Below are 22,758 nucleotides of genomic sequence, written 5' to 3'. Positions count from 1 at the left end.
GTAATTTGCTTTTCCAGACATGGCCACCATCATTATTCAGGGAGATCAGGGTGCTTTTGGAACAGTGGGCATTGCTGCCACCTCCCAAAACATTCTGATTGGAGAGCCAAAGGGAGGCTATAATGGGACCGCTCTTGTCAGGTACAGTGCCATCTTCTCCCTCAAAACCTGGGACTGTTTTGACCCTCTGATTGTGAACCAATCTTCAAAAGTCTGGCAGTGTCTTTCTTGAAATTGAATACCTGGCTTGACCTGTTTTCTATCATTTAGTCCAGTAGCAGTACAATTGTGATGAAGGCTGTAAAGAGAATGACTGTGTCTTTCAGCATAGTGCGTGGCCCTGGGATTTTTGGCGAGATCATGGTTTATTGGAACATCACTCCAGCCATCAAGACTGAATTTGAGGAGACATCCGGCTTGCTGGTGATGAGGGACCAGCAGTCAGCTGCTACTATTAGACTACAGGTAAGGAAGGAACATGTGGATGTTAACATAGAAGAACTAACACAATTGATTACAGGGAAAGCAGCCCAGTCAGAGTTTTTGGCCAGTAAAATACCAGTTCATACTGGAGTCAAGAATAGCCATTTCAATCAGAAGGCTACATGTAATTCACATATGTGTGTTCCTGATAAGTTATCAGCACTGATTTAGTTTTTTTTAGGTAGTAACAAACTTTCAAAACTAAGTGTAACAAATGAGAGGTAGACCATGCGTTTGGTTGACAGTAGTACATTAATCTGAAGACCTTATCCAGCTGTTTCTTATCCTATGTTATGTATTTTTGGTCACTCTCCTTGTCTTGGGGCAGGCACTGGATGATGATATTCCCGAGGAGAGGCGTGTCTTCCGCCTGTTTCTAAGTGGAGTGAGCGAAGGTGCGGAGGTCAGCCAGACCAGTGGACAAGCCACCATCACCATGGTAGCCAGCGACCTCCCTCATGGCCGCTTCTCATTTGCTCAGGAGCTTCTGCAAGCCTCCGAGAAAGAGGGGAAGGTGAGCTGCATACTGGGAAGTAGAATACTCAAGTGTTACACAAGCTAATGCAGGGTCACAGGTGCAGTCACATACAAATTAATTTTCACCATTTATTTGAAGCAATATCGATTAAGTGACAGAGACTGATTACTGGAACCCCATCTTCACTCATTGGTGAACTAGTACTCACTGTGCTGAATGACCGTTCAATTAACTTCAACACTATATCATGATTTTTTTGTATTAAATTAACATATAACACTTTTTCAAATGAAGGGTGCCAGTACTTTTGTCTGTGTCTGTATGGAAAGTTAATTCTGTATAATTCCCACTGGTTTGAATGGAGGTTCAAGGTCTATTGTGCTTAATAGCTTTTGTTACAGCTCAGTAGTGACCGACTAAATCAACTGTTGTGGACAGCAAACATGGTTCTCTGCATCTTTTGGAAACCTTTACCTAACAACCTACTTTAATTCTAATAACTATTAGAAACATTTGTGAGTTCAGCTTTAATATTTTTCGCCCCTGTAGGTGACTGTCACAGTGGTTCGCTCCAGAGGCAGCTTTGGGAGTGTCCAGCTCTGGTACCAGACCTCCAGTGGTACTGCAAAGAATGTCTCTGACTTCAGGGCACTGTCTGGGCAGCTTGTGTTTGGCTCTGGGGTCGCTGTCCAGAACATCTCTGTGGATATCCTAGATGATGATCTGCCGGAGGGTCCTGAAGAATTCTACCTGAATATCACCAGAGTGGAGCTCTTAAATGCCAGGTACATGCTGTAAGACCTTTTGTCGATTTTGATTTTTGTTGATCCTTTGTGAAACAGGAACTAATATCTGGACCTTGTCTTGCCTTCAGTGGTTCTAATTTCACCTTGCTGGACTATGGGCTCCAGCTGGATGAGCCCCCAGTAATCGGGAATAGCTCCTCTGCCATAATTGTCATCCAGAAGAACGACAACGCAGAAGGCATCATTGAGTTTGACCCCCAGTACATCAATGTCACAGGTGAGTGCAGATCAGAAACCAGCTGTAAAGAGTAGATCACCTAAAGGAAATTGTGGGTTGGGGGAGCAGTAGATGCCCTTGTAAATGGATTGCCTGGTTTCAAGTGCATGGTCTTCAAGTGCAGCTCATGTCTTCTGTTTGCCTGTGATACAGTTTTTGTATTACTTCCGCAGTTGAAGAGGATGCTGGTACAGTTGTCATCCCAGTGTTGAGAAGAGGAGGCTTGTTTGGACAGGTGACAGCAGATTTTGCTTCCCGCAGTGTGACCGCCCTGCCGAACGGAATAGACTACAGCCTCGCCAACACCTCTGTCACTTTTGAAGATGGACAGAACCGCAGCTACATCAACGTGTCTATTACTGATGACACTGACAGGTGACAGCACCTTCCTGACTCTTCTCATGAGCTTGTGTCATGCTGTGGTGTCGGTGGCCACGAAATGTTTTCCACAAACTATATTTGAAAATAGCAGTTCCTTGGTCAGTAGAACCTAAATTTGTCAGAATACATTTTCACATAAATATAAAATAACAGGTTTAATTAACGCAACAACTGGTTATACAAGAGGTAGAAAAGTAGTTAATCAGAGATACTAACGTGTCTAATGTACTTAGAAGTTTAGTGACAACAATGATTAATGAACACGAAGATTAATCTTAATCTTAATTAATATTGTTAGTCTGACACAAATATCTGTTTGTGCTGTTATATCAGTCTCATTATCAAATGCCCAAAAAGATTGTTACAGTCTGCAAAATCGCCAATGACATATTTGCCAAAGTCTTGCCACAGGGTAGGAGCAGGAAAAGACAGTGGATGTGCAGTTGATAATATCAATTTGAAACAATGTTATTTGGTGGTTAATTTAGTGTAATAATGATTCTTAATTAAATGTATACTTAATCATTATAGTTTGTTTTCTATACAACTTATATCAGTTACAGTCCAAGGTTTACAATTAACTCAGTTCAATGAATTGCAATCTTGTAACTAGGCTGAACCCGTGTTTAACAAACTTTGGAAGTTCCATATTGAAATATATTAAAAATTACTTATCAATGCAAGTCCCCAATACCGTGGATATAGCGATCAGTTTCAGCTCAAGACCATTTAAAATTTTTGTGTCAAAATTGTTAAAATGCATCTTTACTAAGCAAACCAAGTGATTATGGGTTTCTATCAGAAATAAATATAAAAGTAAAAATGCCATCACACTATTTTCCAAATCTTGTTATAACTGCTCCACAGTGTTAGTACTCTGAATCCTGGCCTTCATATCTGTTGCTAAATAATATATGGCCAACCAACTGGAGAGATTTTTTCCAGGAGGAGAACCAATGCATTTAATAAAAATCAAGGTTTCCCAACTCCATTGAAGCACATTTGTCACTGTTAATAATAATCAAATGGCTGAATCGCCTTTCACAGTCTGCTGTTGACACCACAAATTTGTTGATTACAGTTTGTCTGGGCCCTTTGATATATTCGTTTAGGAAAAAAAGCAAAAATAATTAATTATTCACTTCATTAAGCAATAAGCACCTTATTCTATACTTTAATGGAAGCCAATCTTCTGATCAGTGACATTTTTCTTGTAGCCTCCTGACACTGCTCTGTAAAATTCACATTGTTAGCTTTGAGGTCTTTTTGCTCAACAAAATCAAACATAATGAGCGCTCACCAGTCTTGGTCAATAAAAAAAAATATTTGTTGGAGCAAGGTCCAAACTTCAATGTAAAATCTAATTTGTTTTTCATATATAATACCATAATATCATAGTTGGAACATGTAAAGAGATACTAACAGTAAGTTATTTAAAATGGGCAAGTATACTGATCTTAATAAAAAAACATGTAATTCTATTTCTCTTATTAATTTCGACAGCCAAGTTACTTAGAAACATAAACTATTAGAACTATGGGATAAAATCAAGATGAAGCATCACATGAGTGTAAAGATTTCATATTCACATTTCAGTAAATATATCTCCAAGTCCCATTTTTTCTTCAAAGGTCTTTGGAAACATACTAAGCTTTCCTCTTTAACATTTCATTTATGTAACAAACCATGTCTGCCTCCTGTGTAACCAGTGGAACGATTTTTAAATTTCAATTTACAAGGATTAGAATGTTTGTTACCAAAGGAAATGCCGTTCCCCCTACATTTTAGCACTGTATCTATGCATACATTTGTGTGTGTGTGTGTGTGTGTGTGTGTGTGTGTGTGTGTGTGTGTGTGTATATCCCAGATGGAATGTACTACAGCCTCACCGACCGCAAATTAATAGATTAATCATGTGAGTAATTTATGAAGAATATTATGTACTAAGCCTTCGTTCATTTTTGTAGTGAATACGAAGAGCTGTTTGAGATCCAGCTGACGGGAGCCACAGGGGGAGCTGTGCTCGGGATTCATCTGTTCGCTCGGATAACCATAGCCAAAAGTGATTCTCCCAATGGGCTCATTCGCTTCCTCAACCAGAGTACACTGACCATACCAAACCCCAACAGCACACAGATACTCACACTGGTCCTGGAGAGGACTGGAGGACTTATCGGAGCATCTATGGTAGGTTCACAATAGCCATCTGTTTTTATTCTTGGAGAAAGCTAGTTGAGGCAATGGCTTCAATGTTGAACACATGGTTAACTTCACACAGTTAATTGCATGAGAAACATTTGCTGTTTGCTATTCAGGTGTCACTTGCTGTATGAGAATGTTTAATACATAATGAGTAATATTTGTGTACGCTAAATATATAACTGGAAAGCAGGTGATGGCTATTAATTTACTAATTGACATACTTTTTAACATAGCAGCAATTTCTTATTCTTATTCTTTCATCTTATTTTTCTTCTTCCTACTATCATTTGTTTTGTTGTTGTAGTGTTTGATTAAAATTAAATTACAGTAGAACAGGTCATTGACCAGTCGCAATTAACCTGAAATCTGATTACCTTCCTCAGATAAAATGGAACATTCTAGGTCCCAATTCAAAAGAGGTTTTGCCTGCACTAAACACAGACATTGGTGAACCTGTGAATGGATCATTCCATTTCAGAGATGGGGAGGGAGGGATCCGCACCATCGCTCTGAAGGTCTTGCCCCATGGGGAGGTGGAGGTGCAGGAGGCTTTTACTGTCACGCTCAGCCTCCTGTCTGGGGACACAGACATTGACTCCCAGACAAACACTGTCACGCTCACAGTAAGTCAGAGAGAATGACAACCCCCATGCCACAGGACGACCACATAGGTATAAACAAGTGTCACCTTGTGCCACGTTTAACATAATTCTTCCAATGACAGGAGAGTTAACCAGATTAGGACATTCAAATGTCGTCCACCTGGTGGACTCAGATTATTCTTTGCATCAACACCTTGAGCTCCAGAAAACAGACAGATGCTCAGCAGGTATCGTCTGTACAATGAAGACACAAATGTGTTTCAGATGTTGTTGACATCATATTTTGATTTCTATTGTTATATCCCAAAGAGAGCATCCAGATGAATTCTTCTTTTGCATATTATAATACAAAAAAAAATTGATACTTACTGTACTAGACTAGTGAATTGAAAGTCATATTGTGTGTTTTCCTGTAACAGATTGAGAAGTTTGGGGATCCCAACGGTATAGTGCAGTTCACCCAGCAGGACAGAGAGAGGACCTACTTCGAGCCTAGCACAGAGGGTCCTCTCAACATCTCCTTCCTCATAACCAGACTGCAGGGAGTCATGGGGAATATCACGGTAAGGGTGTAGCTGCAAGGGCTTCGAACTCACTAGGGTGATCAGAGACAACATGAATACACCTTGCAGAATGAACTAATTCATGTTGATATAAAAAAATACATAGGAAAAATTATAGTTGCAGTACACTATGTCATTCACCACTGCCTTCCTCCCTACAGGTGTGGTGGGAGCTGTTCAGTGATTCTGACATGACGGGAGACTTTAGCTTCCTGCGAGGTGCAGTGCTGATCCCGGACGGGCAGCGGTCAGCAGAGGTCACTGTCCGCCTGCTGCCCGATGATGTTCCTGAGCTGGACGAGGAGTTTCTTCTCCGGCTGACCTCAGTGGAAGGAGGTGCTGAGCTGGACGCCAATAGGAGCACCTCAAGGTTCAAGGTGCTAGCCAATGATGAGCCCCATGGTGTCTTTGCCCTGTACTCTGGCCTGCAGTCCATGGCCGTGGGAGAGGGCTTGAACCGGCTGATCGTCCTCAACGTCACCCGACACGCTGGAACTTTTGGAAACGTGACGGTGGAGTACAATATCACGTTAGATGGCCCAGGGCAGGACTCCTTCATGGACACCATGCATGGGAACCTCCTTGTGAAAGACGGGGCCAGTTTTGGAAGCAGCACAGTGCCAATCAGTTCTCAGGTACTGTATAAGGAAGAGGTTTTGAATTACATTAATATCCTGAGACTTGAAGGACAATGAAAACAAGCACAAAATAACAAATTAAAAAACAGCTATTATCTGACTATCTCTGTCTATCTCTACCTGTTCTGCTGTATATTAATGTTTATGTTTTTTGCAGGTTTTCCTTGCTGTGGGATTCAATTTCACCATCAGGCTTTCTTACGTGACCCTTATAGGTCCAGCTTTCAGCACCCTTCCCCAACTGATGCAGGGGGCCCAGATGGCAGTGGCGTCTGTCCCTGAAGCTGCTGCCAATTCTGAGGTGAGTCACGGCTGGCTTTCCACAATGTTATGTTACTTTACCACCAGATGGTGCAATTGTGCAAGAAGTAGCCCCATAATGTGGTGCCCAGACTTCTGATCTAATTAACATAATCATAATTTCAGAATTAACACTAGAATCGCTGAGCTGGTCAATTTGACCGATTTGGTTATTCAAATTTGAATTACTGTGTGTTCCTAAATACACTGCGCATACCCGTTTGTGACTTTTCCTAAATATATGTATTAAACATGCCTACAGTGTTTTAGCTGCATAAACACAAAAATAAATAAGTTATAAACACATTTATCTAGAATAGCCAAAATAAGGTTATTTTGACCGGTCATTTAAATACATAATACATCAAATATAACACATAATACTGCCTTCCCTTTACAATACTGTCAGTCTGGCGCTCAAGTGGTGATCTCTACTTGTCTACAGTCTTTCATGTGTTTGAAAAACACACGCATTGTACAGCATTACATTACAGGTGTTTTCTTACAGCTGTAGTCAGATTGAGTGGATACAGTGATTACCCGCAAATAAACATGGATATTGAAATGGAGACTGAAGAGAGCTCGTTTTGGACATGCCGTGTATATGAACATGACTGATTCAGGGGCATCAGTGATACTGGCAGATAATTTGTGGGTTTGTGCCAGTGCTGTGAAAACACTGCGAGTGAAACACCAGGTCCAAATGGCACCGAGTGCTTTTACTCTACTGATCAATACGCAATTGCTACTGCACATAGTACAGAGAGAGAGTACTACTGTTTCTATTTTTGTATAGGAGTTGAGTCTGGAATATTGTATGCCGTTTTTTGAGCTTTTTGCTCATGGTAGGCTATATATTTATTCGTGTTTTGACTGCAGTGTGTGCTTTTAGAAAAAAGTCTGTTGTTATTTATAGCAATAATGTTAATGTTTTATGATCATATTTCAATTTAAATACTGCATTTGTGCTATGTAAATTTTGGATTTGAAGTTCATGAATAAAACGATGGTTTGCCTTTGATCACAGCTGTTAAAGAGCTATCAGTTACAATGACTGGCTATGGCACTTGAAGGTAGTTCTAAATGTCGGCGATTCTAGTGTTAAAGTGTTAATAAAGAAATACATCTGTGTTTTAGTGGACTTCATTTATTCAGAATTGCCTGGGATTTGGGATGTTATTTCCTAAATAAAATAAATACATTTTATAAATTCTATTTTGCTAAATAGAAGTACAGTGAGGGAAAAAAGTATTTGATCCTCTGCTGATTTTATACATTTGCCCACTGACAAAGAAATGATCAGTCTATAATTTGAATGGTAGGTGTATTTTAACAGTGAGAGAGAGAATAACAACCAAAAAATCCAGAAAAACGCATTTCAAATAAGTTATACATTGATTTGCATCGGGATTGATTTGAGGGAAATAAGTATTTGATCCCCTATCAATCAGCAAGATTTCTGGCTCCCAGGGGTCTTTTATACAGGTAACGAGCTGAGATTAGGAGCACTCTCTTAAAGGAAGTGCTCCTAATCTCAGCTCGTTACCTGTATAAAAGACACCTGTCCACAGAAGCAATCAATCAATCAGATTCAAACTCTCCACCATGGCCAAGACCAAAGAGCTGTCCAAGGATGTCAGGGACAAGATTGTAGACCTACACAGGCTGGAATGGGCTACAAGACCATCGCCAAGCAGCTTGGTGAGAAGGTGACAACAGTTGGTGCGATTATTCGCAAATGGAAGAAACACAAAATAACTGTCAGTCTCCCTCGGTCTGGGGCTCCATGCAAGATCTCACCTCGTGGAGTTTCAATGATCATGAGAACGGTGAGGAATCAGCCCAGAACTACACGGGAGGATCTTGTTAATGATCTCAAGGCAGCTGGGACCATAGTCACCAAGAAAACAACTGGTAACACACTACGTCGTGAAGGACTGAAATCCTGCAGCTCCCGCAAGGTCCCCCTGCTCAAGAAAGCACATGTACAGGCCCGTCTGAAGTTTGCCAATGAACATCTGAATGATTCAGAGGAGAACTGGGTGAAAGTGTTGTGGTCAGATGAGACCAAAATCGAGCTCTTTGGCATCAACTCAACTCGCCGTGTTTGGAGGAAGAGGAATGACCCCAAGAACACCATCCCCACCGTCAAACATGGAGGTGGAAACATTATGCTTTGGGGGTGTTTTTCTGCAAAGGGGACAGGACAACTGCACCACATCAAAGGGACGATGGACGGGGCCATGTACCATCAAATCTTGGGTGAGAACCTCCTTCCTCAGCCAGGGCATTGAAAATGGGTCGTGGATGGGTATTCCAGCATGACAATGACCCAAAACACACAGCCAAGGCAACAATGGAGTGGCTCAAGAAGAAGCACATTAAGGTCCTGGAGTGGCCTAGCCAGTCTCCAGACCTTAATCCCATAGAAAATCTGTGGAGGGAGCTGAAAGTTCGAGTTGCCGAACGTCAGCCTCGAAACCTTAATGACTTGGAGAGGATCTGCAAAGAAGAGTGGGACAAAATACCTCCTGAGATGTGTGCAAACCTGGTGGCCAACTACAAGAAACGTCTGACCTCTGTGATTGCCAACAAGGGTTTTGCCACCAAGTACTAAGTCGAAGGGGTCAAATACTTATTTCCCTCATTAACATGCAAATCAATGTATAACTTTTTTGAAATGCGTTTTTCTGGATGTTTTTGTTGTTATTCTGTCTCTCACTGTTAAAATACACCTACCATTAAAATTATAGACTGATCATTTCTTTGTCAGTGGGCAAACGTACAAAATCAGCAGGGGATCAAATACTTTTTTCCCTCACTGTAAGTCTGTATTAATTCAGAATCTTCTTAAAAAGGTACTTATAACAGAGATATATGTAACACTTTGACCTCAGTAAAACTTATTGAAGAAATAATAGTTTATAGCAATAATAATAGAAAACAATGCATCACAGAAAAAAATGCTTAATGCAACTTTCAACTTTGCAGTTTTTCAATACACAAGACTTTCAGAACAGGATTCAAGTAGCTGGCTTTCCTATATTATTGTTATTATCATAGTTTATTTCTTAGCCGACACCCTTATCCAGGGTGACTTACAAGATATAAGAGCATTACAAAAGTGCAAAAATACATTACAGTTCAAAGTATAATGCAATAACAAGTTCCAAATTACACAAGTATACACAAATATACAGTAAACACAAAATATAAGTCCTACATCCTAGATGCAGACAAGGTGTGAAGTCATAGTTAACGGAAGTACTAGCAATGCAAAAGCAAGAATTATGACGAAAACATTATATAAGTGCAATTTTACTGGAGAGCTGAGCCACACAGGGGAATAAAAACATAAATTACAGGTACAGTCTGAAAAGATGAAGTATGAAGATTTTTGGCATTCATTTTTTTTTTTCTTCTTCATATTCTGTACATGTGCAATGTGAATGAATCTGTAATGATGCTTTTCCTGTCCTGCTGTGCTGCCCCAAGGTTGGGTTTGCCTCAGTGGCTCTGCAGATATCCAACTTCACGACTGGCAGCACCCAGGCTGTGATATCCAGGACTGGGCTGTACGGGGCTGTAAGTGTGGACTGGATGGCTGGCTACCCCCCCTCCCAGGCCCCTGCAGGCTTCCAGCTGGGCCATGTGACTCCATCATCAGGTGAGTGGTTTATAGTTGACTCGGGGGAGGGTTTTGAGAAGGAGCTGGCGCTGTACCACATGACTGTTCTCACTGTAATATCGACTGTGATGTTCTGTGCAAGTGACCTGTATGATTGACTGTGCTGCAGTCTATGAGTGACTGTGCTCACTGCTGTGTCTGCAGGCACCGTGACCCTAGCCAACGGGGAGAGGAGCCGAGCCGTGGCTCTCACAGCCCTCTCCAACTCCTCCGACCCTGCAGCCCTCGCCCTGCACCTCAGCGCTGTGCACTCAGATGCCCCCGGCGGAGCGAGGCTCAGGTACCCCTCGCTGTCTGTCAGCAGCATCCCTCACCTCCCAGGTTGATTGTGCCCCTTTATATTTTTGTTTACGCTTGTTTTTGTCACTGAAATTAACTATTTTATTGTTTTTTTACACACATTGTTATACATTTCTCTCTTTGTTTAATTCAGTGGGTGTAACTGAATAAAACAATAACCACTCTCTTTACACTGCCCCTTCTTTGAAATACCACCCTTCAGATTGTCCCAGTTTTGAATCAGTGTATAACAGTCTCTTAATCTATACCACCAGCCCTGAAAGTGCCAGCTTCAGTGCCTGTGCCAGACTGAGTGATGACTCTATTTGTATTCCCAGTCCAAGACTCACTGTTGCTGAAGTGGAGCCTCTGGGAGTCTTCCAGTTCGCACCGAGCTCCCGCCAGCTGAAGATCGATGAGGATGTCCAAGTGATCACCTTGTACGTCCAGAGGCTGTTTGGCTTCCGCAGCAACCAGACCCGGCTGACCTACCAGATGTCCCCAGGCAGTGCCAAACCCCAGGAGGACTTTGTGGACGTGTACAACGGTGACTTCGTCTTCGAGTCCAACCAGACCTCAGTGGCCATCCAGCTGTCCATAGTGAATGACAACATCCCCGAGACGGACGAATCCTTCTACGTCATCCTAACCAGCGCCGAGGTGTTGAACAGCATCCCTCCAGCCCCAGGCCTCAAACCGCGGCTGATCCCCGAGTTCAGCGTGGCCTCCGTCACCATCCTCGCCAACGATGCCATCAACGGCTTCCTGAGCATCGGCCCCGCGTTCGTGCGGGCCCAGGAGGACTCTGAAAATGCCACCCAGCAGACCGTGCTGCTGCGTGTGAGGCGGACAGTGGGCGACACCGGGGTGGTGCAGGCCACGGTAAAGACATTCGGTGGACGGAGCTTTGTTGAAGGGCTGCAAGGCACTCAGTTTGAAGAGGACCGGGTCAAGCTGAACCTCACCTGGGCCATGGAGGGGGAGGACTTCCTGCCAGAGTCGGTGGTGGTCACGTTGCAGGAGGGACAGCAGGAGGCGGAGGTGTTGGTCAAAGTACTGGACGACAAGGACCCCGAGGGGCAGGAAGTGTTCTTCGTATACCTCACCAACCCACTGGGAGGGGCACAGATCGTGGATGGGCCCGATGACAGGGGGTTCTTGTCCTTTGCAAAAATTATCATTTTAGGTAACGTTCATTAGGCAGAATGTGTTTTGAACACTTAGTTCAACAGGATGATGGCCAAAACAACAAAAGATATCCAGTTGTCTTATGCAGTTAGTGTGTTAAATATAGTTATGTTTGTTTTCAGGATGAGAGAACTACTGTTTCTATTTTTGTATAGGAGTTGAGTCTGGAATAGCTTATAGTGATCAGAATATACAGTTTGTAGGTGGAGAGCTTGTTTCTTTGTTGCTTTTTGATTTTGTATAAGTTGTGTGCACTATAAAGATTGTGAGATGTATTTCTGTTCCAGGGAGTGATCTTCAGAATGGCATTGTGGGGTTCACATTGGAATCTCAGACTAACATGGTGCTGGATGAGGATTCCCAGAATAGAACTGCCATGCTGATTCTTCAAAGGCAAGAGAATCGGTAAGGAGGGGAAATTCATTGAAAACCTGGCGTGTGCTCTAGCTATGAAGACAAAATGGTGATGAGTCCAACGCTACACCTAACTCCATATTTAATGGAATAAAATGAATTATGTGGTTTGTGTCCAACAGTTGATGTTTTTAGACTAAGCCACAGCTCAAATTAATCAGATCTCTGTGAATACTGAAATAGTGACACAGATGGTTATTTTTCCTGCTTTTCAGATCCTTTGAGGATGTTACAGTGTTTTGGAAAGCAACGTTTAACCAAAGCAGCTTTTCTCTCGTGAACAACGGAGTGAATCTCACCAAGGAGCTGCTGTCCACTTCAGGAACAGCACTGTGTAGGAGGGGAGAAGTCCTGTGTTTCTTTACTGTGGAGATCAGACCGGACAATGTGAGTTGAGATGAATAAGAATTTCAGTTTTCCATGTGTCAGTGAATTGCTTCCTTTGTACAGAAAATCAAGAGATCTTTCTTTAATGAAAGCTTTCCAAAAACAACATTCAGTTTCTTTAATGAAGGAAACTGATACAATCTCAAGTTTAATTGAAAGAAAAGCCATTTCGTTTGTGGTTCAATTACTGGCCTATATGAGGAGATCTATGACTAAGGAGGCAGGAGTATCTAATGCACTTGAATTGTGAAGATACATTTAAAAATATTGAGAAACTCAAGAAGTGTTTACTTCTTAGTAAATATAAATTAAATCAGAAACATATATTAACATTGCTAGTCCCTTTGAATGAAACTAAGATTTATTAACATGTCTGGCTATTTCTTAGCTTTCAGCTAGGCAAAAGATACCAATATAACATGCTTATTTACTAGTCTATTGAAAGGTTCAAGGTGATTGTGGCAGACTTAAAGTATATTTGTTTTGCTCTGTGATAATTATCATAACTGGAATCCACATTCAAATAGAATTCCTTTCAGGATATGGCACTACAATTTTCTCCTCTGCAGGTCAAGACAAAACTCTTTAATCAACCTTAAATTGTTGCAGTAGCTGCTGCAGAAGTAGTTCGACCAAAACATTGAGTGATACAGCTCAGTAATCAAGACTAAATTGCCTGCAGTTCTTTACAACTCTGCAAACAAATCCTTTAAGGATACTGTAGCTACACCTCATTGGCAATATTTGGCCAATATTCATTTTACTGTTGCACCAGTTTTTCCTAGTGAGGAAGAAAATATAATTAAGTGGGGAAATGTCATGGAGAACTTTCAGAGTGCTTTAAGTTAACAAAAGTAAAAGTAAGTTCTTGTATCTTTTACAAAAAAGGGGTGGTAACTTTAATATGATGCTCATATGCATATGAGCCACAGTCTTCAGAGCTGGTGGGGCTGCAGGAAACACCTGTAGAGCTGGCCTTCCCCTTTTCTCCCCTTGCACTTCCTGCTGAGACTCCCCCCAACAATGCTGTTTGATTGCAATGAGGTTGTTGTTTTTGTTTGCAGGAAGAACGATCTTGTGCAGCAGAACGCTAAACATTTTGTGTAATTTCATTATGTTCATTAAAGTCAAACAACTTGCATATCTCTGGTGCACGAATATACAGTTAGGTCCATAAATATTTGGACAGTGACACAATTGTCATAATTTTGTCTCTGTACGCCACCACAATGAATTTGAAAGGAAACAATCAAGATGTGCTTTAAGTGTAGACTTTCATATTTAATATGAGGGTAGTTACATCCAAATTCGGTGAACACTGTAGGAATTACACCCATTTGTATATGTGGTCCCCCCAATTTTAGCGACTCAAAAGTATTTGGACAAACTAACATAATCATGAATTAAATTGTGAGTTTCAATACTTGGTTGCAAATCCTTTGCTGTCAATGATTGCCTGAAGTCTGAACCCATAGACCTCACCAGATGCTGGGTTTCTTCCCTGGTGATGCTCTGCCAGGCCTGCACTGCAGCTGTCTTTAGTTCCTGCTTGTTCTTGGGGCGTTCTGCCTTCAGTTTTGCCTTCAGCAAGTGAAATGCATGCTCAATTGGACTCAGGTCAGGTGATTGACTTATTTGTGTGTTATTGCCTTCAGTTTTGCCTTAGAAATCAAAACAAACCATTCAAAGAGATAGCAAAAACATTAGGTGTGGCCTGGAAGACCACGGAAAACGACTGTGGTGAAAGACAGAAGAATTCTTTCCATGGTGAAGAAAAAAGCCTTCACAACAGTTATCCAGATCAAGAACACCCTCCAGGAGGTAGGCGTATATGTGTCAAAGTCAACAATCAAGAGAGGATGTTACCAGAGTAAATACAGAGGGTTTACCACAAGATGTAATCAGGAAACAGGAAGACCAGATTAGAGTTTGACAAAAAAACATCTAAAGAACCCTGTACAGTTCTGGAACAACATCCTATGGACAGATGAGACAAAGATCAAGTTGTACCAGAATGATGGGAAGAGAAGAATATGGAGAAGGGAAGGAACTGCTCATGATCCGAAGCATACCACCTCATCTGTGAAGCATGTTATGGCATGGGCATGTATGGCTGACAAGAGAACTGGTTCCCTTGTATTTATTGATGATGTGACTGCTGACAAAAGCAGCAGGATGAATTCTGAAGTGTTTAGGGCTATATTTCCTGCTCAGATTCAGCCAAATGCTTCAAAACTCATTGGATGGCGCTCCACAGTGCAGATGGACAATGACCCGAAGCATACTGTGAAAGCATCCCAAGACTTGAAGGTGAAGAAGTGGAATGTTCTGCAATGCCCAAGTCAATCACCTGACCTGAATCCAATTGAGCAGCATTTCACTTGCTCAAGGCAAAACTGAAAGCAAAACACCGCAAGAAAAAGCAGGAACTAAAGACAGCTGCAGTACAGGCCTGGCAGAGCATCACCAGGGAAGAAACCCAGCATCTGATGATGTCTATGGGTTCCAGACTTCAGGCAGTCATTGACTGCAAAGGATTTGCAACCACGTATTGAAACTCACAATTTAATTAATGATTATGTTAGTTTGTCCAATTACTTTTGAGCCCCTAAAATTGGGGGGACCACATATAAAAATGGGTGTAATTCCTACATCATTCACCCAAAATGGATGTAAATACCTTCATATTAAATATGAAAGTCTACACTTCAAGCACATATTGATTGTTTCCTTTCAAATACATTGTGGTGGCATACTGAGTCAAAAGGATGACAATTGTGTTATTGTCCAAACATGTATCTACCTAACTGTAAATATCAGATGACAGATTCAGATGAACATTTCATTTATTTAATAGTTTATCATGATATATTACATTTTTTTACCTACCTTAGTTTTGAGGAATTCCGAGGTGTCAGCCCCAGTATTTTTTAGAAAACCAATTTGTTACATTATATTAAGCCTAGCAAAAATACTTTTTGTATTTTGTATTTGAGTTGTTGGGTCATCACCAACAGGGTAAACACTAAAGTGGCCTAACATAAAGCAGTTCTCTTCAATACCAAAACCTAAACTCATCTAACAATATAAGCCATAACATTTGAAGAAGAAAACATCAAAAAGAGTCAAGCAAGAGAAATGTTGAAATGCAGTTTTAATATAGTCCACTAGAGGTCTGTCTAATGTAAGGAAATCCAATAGTACGGCTTGTCATTTGTCTCTTTGCAGACATATTTTAACAGCAGTTTCTAATTACAGTTTCCCTTCCTACATTTCTTTATTTTGCTTGTTCCTTCATAACAGAACACGAATACCTGTAGATTTTTATGTGTATATTTATATTTTAAAAGTATAGAATACTAATGATGGATAACTTTAGTTAACCATAAAGCACCTTCTAGTCAGCAGAAAGCAGACACTCACATGTGTATGTAGTATAATGCACTGATAGCTTTGATCTGCCCTCCATTTTCTGTAAGCATATGGGCCAGCACTCCTACAGCCCGCTGTGGACCAGACAGCTGGCCTTATTTAGGGTTTTGTAAAGATTGCCCCAGAATGGACCACGCAGGTTAAACAGAGGTCATGTGAGCAGGGCGAGTAGAGCAGGCAGCATGCCTCTTCTCACACAGAGAGGGAAGCTGTTTATGAGGATCAGCATTTACCACAGGACCTGCTCGGGGCAGTGCTGTGTTTTCATGGAAGTTGATATCCCAGCCCGCATTACTTATGCAACACAACACCAGTAGGTTAATCAAGGCATGCTATCGCTCACATACTGTAGCCTGTTCAACCACAGCCTCCCTGATATGCAGCCAATGCCAGATAGGGGCCATGAACCCACAGCCTACGGGTCACTGGCTGGATAATTGAATGCTAGATGTAGAAATAATGAACACAGCCATTTGAATCTTCATAATTATTGCTCTGTATTAGTGGATGAGAGAGATGTTTTTTTTATTTTTCCAACATATTGTGGTAAAACTTTACACTGATGCAAAAACAAAGTCATAGTCCAGACCAGTGACTATCGCTCAGCACCCTCTCTTTGGTCCCCAGGTGCCAGAGATCGAGTCGTGGTTCTTGGTTGAGATCTACGAGGTGGGGGCTGGCGCCAAGATCAACGGCAGCGCTCGCTTCGCCAAGGTCACCATCCTGGAGAGCGACAGTCCCCATGCGCTGATCTTCTTCAAATTGGGCTCCCGAGTGCCAGCGGCCCTTCCGAAAACCAAACTCCTCACCCTGCAGGTGGCCCGGGAAGGAATTATCGACTTGGCTGTTTCGGTCCACTACAGCATGCAGGTGAGAGTTGAGTGACAGTTACACTTGAAATCAAATTTCAGCATTATTATTATTATTATTATTATTATTATTATTATTATTATTATTATTATTATTAATTTGGTGACAGACACCTTTCTCCAAGAAGACTAGCAAGGTTTACAAAATTATTCTCTCTACTGCCTTCTCTTCTTGAGATCAGCAGTTCAGAGAATATATATGCGTGACTTTTGTACACTTGCAGACGGCCTTTTATTTGAACTTGGTGGTAAGATGTGAATTTAAAACACTTCCCTGCTGTGGTCTGGAACAGCATAATCACTGAGGAGAAGTGAAGTTGACCTCACACTCATTTATGGGATTTTTATGTCTTCATGTTTTTTTCAGGCAACCTACACTTTTTTTATCAGATTGTGTAACAGTTGTTGATGTCTTTCTTAGTTGTTTTTTTATCATGAGGGTTTTCTTTATATGATATATGCTGGTGTTTGAGTCCTTTTGATTTTACTTTGCATGTGGTGCCTTCTCTCTCTGCTATCTCTGTGGTTTATGTGGCTAGTGCTGTTGCTCTTTGGCAAGGGATTTTTAATTTGATCCAAATATTGATAAACAGAATACAAATTTCCTAATCATTCTCAACGCCACTACAGACCAAAAACAAAACTTTACATCTCTGTTTGTTTTTATGTCTTGTATCACTCATATGCTTTCTTTAGCTGCTCCCCCATGCTTAAACTATGGCTGGACTGTGGATAAAGGGTGTGCGTTGCTAAAGGGCAGAATTGATGCACCACAAACAAACTTAAATACAGAAATAGGCTGCACGTGTGTGACTAAATTTATGCGAGTGCAGAGTTCAATTAAGAGATTGACTTTGGCTTATGTTATCTCTACAGTATGTATGGCATTGTCTTCGTGAGGCCAAAAACCCTTGAGAGTCTAACATATTTGCGATTCACACCGAAATCAGTTGATGGTTGATATTCTGTTGGTTTGTATCATCACCATATAGAATCAAAGGGCTCTCAGGCTGGGTATTAAAGTTCTCTCTGCTTTGCCACCTAATGTTGCCTGTTGTTTCAGGTTGTATCTGAAACAGCAGGTTCATAGGCTGCTCATAAGGTGTGTTCATGTTTGGCACTGGTTTGATGAAACCATTTGGATTTGCTTTAGTATCTACTGAAAACAACAGTTTGCAATTGAAAATAGATTACAAAGTGCCTGTTCAGATTAGGGCAGTGGCTTAACTGTAGAGAAAGTGAACAACAAATGTTAAACACTCCTAAACAAATTAGTTTAGCATGTAGTTTGAGCTATATCATTTCAAATTGGGGAATATTGAAAACAAAGTGATATCTCGACCAGTGACAGCAGCAAGTACATAAAATATCTCCTGCTTTGAACTTGTTATTTTTGCCTCCTAGTGACAGAATCCTAGTGAAAGCCAAGCTTGCAGATATCACTGGCCTTGCTAGCATGTGCTGGTGGGCGCGCTGGAAACTGATAGCTGTTTTCAAAGAGACAGACAGCCAGGCCTGATGAACGTGTTGACAGCTTGCTTGGCGAAGGTCAGAGTTGTTTGTTGGCTGCTTTGCACTGGGTGCTACAGGCAAGAATGGATTATTATTCCACGCACAGTCCCTGTGTGGGCCATCACTCAAGAGGCTATTATCAGGGGGAATGCAACCTGTTGTTGCAGCAAGATTCAGAGGGGGGCTGGATCTTCCTGTTGACTTTTCTGTAGACCGTTACATTCACTGAGAGCCGACTTTTTAATTCTGGGCTGTATTCATTTGTTGTTCATTGCTTGTGATAGAGGATAAATATATAAAGAAGGGCCTTCAATATTATTTGTATATAATCTTATTATGTTGAGTTTTTTATTTTTAGATGTTTTATAATGAAATGGTTAAAAACAACTCACTTTGAAACATTTTTAAAGCATGAATTGTGTTTAAATAACATTATTCGCAGCCTTTGTTTGATTTGTTTTGTTTTTTTCTTTGTGGTTTGGAAACTTTATATTTTCGTCTGTTTTTATCTGAAGTGATTTCCAGCATGAAAGCCAGAGACTATCTTGATTAATTTTGTATTTTTGAAAAACCAAGGAAAGAATACTTTTCTTTGACAGATCTCCTTGTTTTGGCTTTTATATTGTGAAATTAAAGTAGGTCAGTTCTGACTGCACTCACACAAAAGAATACAGAGTATAACAATGTCAATTCATAATGAGATGTTTTCTTTTGTTATCAGAGATGACACTTCAGGTTCAAAGCAGAGCAATTTCAAGAGAGATAATGGTTGTGTACTTTAAACTGAAGTCTACTGAGGACTGCTTTCTTATTTAAACGGCAGTTTAATTAAGGCCACTTTATTTTAATAAATACAACAATCCAAATACAGCCTTTTCCAATCGATGCAAATATATTTTTTAATAACAGCAACCCTTTCCTTTACTAGTAATGCAGTAATGCCTTTGGTTCTAAACACACAATTGCTTGAGCACATTTGAATTTCAGAATACATTTAGCAAAATTAAACCTTTGTATTGAGTAAAACTGGACAATGTCATTCCTTTACTACCCCTTTAAGAATGATTACAGTAAAAGTGGTTGTTAATCACAGAATTATCATGTAATTGAATTAATGTGTGATGTATAAGTGTAAAGGTTCAGAAAGTGGATACTTGTGATGTTGTGATATAACTAAAGATTCAGAAGTGACCTGAGGAAGTTTAGAATGTTGAATTGCACGTTTGCAGCTTATCACAGCTTGTTCTTCCCCTTTTTAAAATTTCCCTTGATGATGTCCATTTCTCTCACCTTGCCCAGGAACTGAAAGAAACAGAGTTGGTGGGTGATATTTCAATCTGGCCAGCAGTGGCTGGGATGGATTTTAAGAGATCAGAGGGGATGTTGACTTTCGAGGTGGGAAAGAGCATTGTGGCCCTGGACATCTCACTCACACCCGAGCAGGCCTCGTCCAACCCACTGCCCAAGAGATTCCAGGTGCTGCTGTCCAATCCCACAGTGGGTGACAAGGTGCACCCTGAGTTCAGCATTGCCAACATCACGATCGTGTCCGACCCCAAGGCGCAGGCCATGTGGGACCTGCTGGAGCAGTTGCACCAGCCCCTGGACCAAAACATCCTGGACTGGGTGTTACAGAACCTACTCAACAAGGTCGCCTCAAATGTCACCACAGAGCAGCTAAGCTTTGTGAACGAGGCTCTGGGCAAGGTGAGTGCGTGTGGCCAAATGACCCAAATGACCAAAGATAAGTTTCTTACTTAGTTTCCCATTGCTTTGAGTTTTAAGGGTTTTGTATGAAACACCTCCACACACACTACTGGAAATCCACTGTTTTTAATTATTGAGTTTGTAATTACTTAAGGATGTTTTATGTTACTGGACACTGGGTCTGCAGTACAGTTTTGTATATGCACACAGAGCGGCATAAGATAATCCAATTACATTTAAAATATTTACTGTGGGAGATTTGTTGGGCAAATTCTACGTAGTTGTGCTGCAGGGAATTACTGTCTGGTTCTGTGAAATCCTTTCAATAGGTCTCCTTTCACATGTGTACTGCACTTCAGAGCCTAGGCCTATTAGTCCTTTCAAAATGCTATTTATAAATAATAAACATTATGTTCTGTGATGTTAAAGAGACCATTATCTGTTACGTAAAGCAGATGTACTTATTTAAATAAATAAACAAACAAACAAATAAATGGCAATGAAAGACAGTTCTAAATTAAGCTGCATTTGAACTCCTTTTTGCCTGTCCGCCCATACGGATTGAGAGTCAGATGTACTGTGTTCCAGGCTGCTAACCAGGAAGGCAGCCAGAACTGATTAAAGGCATTATCCCGATGATGGAAGCAAAAACATTTGCTAACCACATTTTCTTTTTAACATGTGCACCATTTTGTTCCAGCAGCCCCAACAAGGCAATATTATTTCCCAGTTTTATCAGGCCTGTTGCCTTCAGCCTGAAATTTGCTAAATGTGTTTATCTCATATAGTTGATCTTACAAAACTGTGAGGAGCAGCGTACGTTCTCTTTGATTATAATTTGATCAAGCTTACCCTAACGTGATAAGGAACACATGGCTTTGTAAGAGCTTTGCACAGAACCCTGGGATGATTCTGTTCCTCAAGAAGTATGGGCTTCCAGAGCCATCACAAAGAGTTTGTATATAGATATGCTTTCAAACTTAGAATTGTGCAGTGGTTCTTCTTCGAGTTGTCATTCAAGAAAACAAATATGCAGCTGTGGTTAGTTTGATGGCACCCAAGTACCCATCATTTCCTTTCTCATAATTGAAGAAAATTATCAGGTTGCTTTGGTTGACTTTAAAATGAGTTTACTCACTTTATCTGACAAATGTGTTCCCCACTATTTTAAACCTTGCACACATGCATATCATTGCTTATACAGACACATTTTATTTGAATGTTATAAAAGGTAAGAAAAAGGCCCCTGCCTATTGGTCTCCTAGTAAGAACTAATGAGGTTTTTAGTACTGAAAACAGTATGTGTTGACTGGGATTTGACAGCTGTTACCTTTATTAGGAGCTAATATGAAGACTGAATGCAGCAGTGGCTGAAGAAGGTCAGGATTCTCAGTTAGTCTAAGTGCCTCGCCATCTGGTAATCCCATTCGCAAAAGAAAAAAAGTCAGTTATTTGGCATTTAAAAATCATCTCCATAGAGCTGTACATGAAATTTGCAGAAACATGCATGTATCAAACTGCTAAGAATGAGTAAAGAAATGACAGATGAGTACATTCAGATTTCAAAATACAATTTCTCAAAGTATTGTATTCTCGGTACAGTTTCCAAGTCTGGTTCTGATATGGTTATTAATATTGCTGAACCCTAAAATAGAAAATTGCTGAATGAATTTTTCTTCATCTACTTGAAGAAAAAATGTTCAGCATGTAACTAAAAATAAAATCATCAGCATTAATGATTGATTAAACTGTCTAAGAACATTTCATTATATGTTTTAAGTTATATATAATGTGATTCCGTGCTGGGTAGCAGGGAAAGAGACCGCCCTGAACTGCCCTGCCCCTCCCCGGACCTCCCCGGACCTCCGAGGGAGGTAAATTACCTGGGAGAACATCTGACCTGCTGTTCTCTCTGTGTCTGGCTTCTCTATGACTCTCTATTCTCTATTCATTATGACTAAGACCCCAACCCCTTGGAAACCTGCACCGGACTACAAACCTGAGACTATCCCACGTGACTGCCTAACCTCCGGAAACCACACTTGAGCATTTTGATCGGGAAAAATTAATAGAGGCCTGAAGAAGGCTAGGCAACACCAGCAGTGTTAACTAACGCCCAGACCTAGTCTAGGTGTTATTTTGTATACACGGCCTTTGTGAAGGCTCCCCTTTTATTTCTCTTCTGTGACTTGCAACCCAGATCCCCAGACGCACACATCCCACGCCCCGCAGCTCGTCATAATATATATATATATATATATATATATATATGTTACCCTTGACTTACCCAAAACCCAAAACAGAGGATACAGTAATTAGTCCGAAAAGCACATGGTTATCAAAAATCGACTGGAATCTTTCTCCAGCTTCTGTGATGTTTGTTCATCATTTTCATTGCCTTGCTGAGCACATTAAGCCTGGATTGTTCCCTCTTTTTTGGACATAACTCATAAAAAATATCTAAATGTATAATTCAGATTATCTGTGTGTATGTATATATATATATACAGCTCTGGGAAAAAAATTAAGAGACCATTCCAAGTTCAAAAATCAATGTTAAGTGGTCTCTTAATTATTTCCAGAGCTGTATGTAATTTGTTTGTTTTTGCTGA

At 40.8% G+C, this 22,758-nt stretch overlaps 1 protein-coding gene across 1 annotated transcript in view; it reads left to right on the top strand.

Moving 5' to 3' along the window:
- The window catches only part of adgrv1 (adhesion G protein-coupled receptor V1), a 175,885-nt gene that overhangs the window by 73,033 nt on the left and 80,094 nt on the right, over positions 1 to 22,758 (top strand). Inside the window, exons 61-78 of the mRNA XM_066711856.1 lie at positions 18 to 141; positions 327 to 465; positions 812 to 997; positions 1,511 to 1,746; positions 1,836 to 1,984; positions 2,158 to 2,359; positions 4,333 to 4,552; positions 4,951 to 5,190; positions 5,589 to 5,732; positions 5,894 to 6,367; positions 6,528 to 6,671; positions 10,166 to 10,337; positions 10,503 to 10,638; positions 10,976 to 11,823; positions 12,113 to 12,230; positions 12,455 to 12,626; positions 16,686 to 16,928; positions 19,739 to 20,146. Coding sequence (XP_066567953.1) covers positions 18 to 141; positions 327 to 465; positions 812 to 997; positions 1,511 to 1,746; positions 1,836 to 1,984; positions 2,158 to 2,359; positions 4,333 to 4,552; positions 4,951 to 5,190; positions 5,589 to 5,732; positions 5,894 to 6,367; positions 6,528 to 6,671; positions 10,166 to 10,337; positions 10,503 to 10,638; positions 10,976 to 11,823; positions 12,113 to 12,230; positions 12,455 to 12,626; positions 16,686 to 16,928; positions 19,739 to 20,146 — 4,355 coding nt within the window. The remainder of the gene's footprint in view (positions 1 to 17; positions 142 to 326; positions 466 to 811; positions 998 to 1,510; positions 1,747 to 1,835; positions 1,985 to 2,157; positions 2,360 to 4,332; positions 4,553 to 4,950; positions 5,191 to 5,588; positions 5,733 to 5,893; positions 6,368 to 6,527; positions 6,672 to 10,165; positions 10,338 to 10,502; positions 10,639 to 10,975; positions 11,824 to 12,112; positions 12,231 to 12,454; positions 12,627 to 16,685; positions 16,929 to 19,738; positions 20,147 to 22,758) is intronic.

The sequence above is a fragment of the Amia ocellicauda genome, chromosome 8 (genome assembly GCF_036373705.1).
Source record: "Amia ocellicauda isolate fAmiCal2 chromosome 8, fAmiCal2.hap1, whole genome shotgun sequence".
NCBI classification, from domain to species: Eukaryota; Metazoa; Chordata; class Actinopteri; order Amiiformes; family Amiidae; genus Amia; species Amia ocellicauda.
The sequence above is the reverse complement of the archived record's forward strand: the minus strand, read 5'-3'. Positions and strand labels throughout refer to the sequence as shown.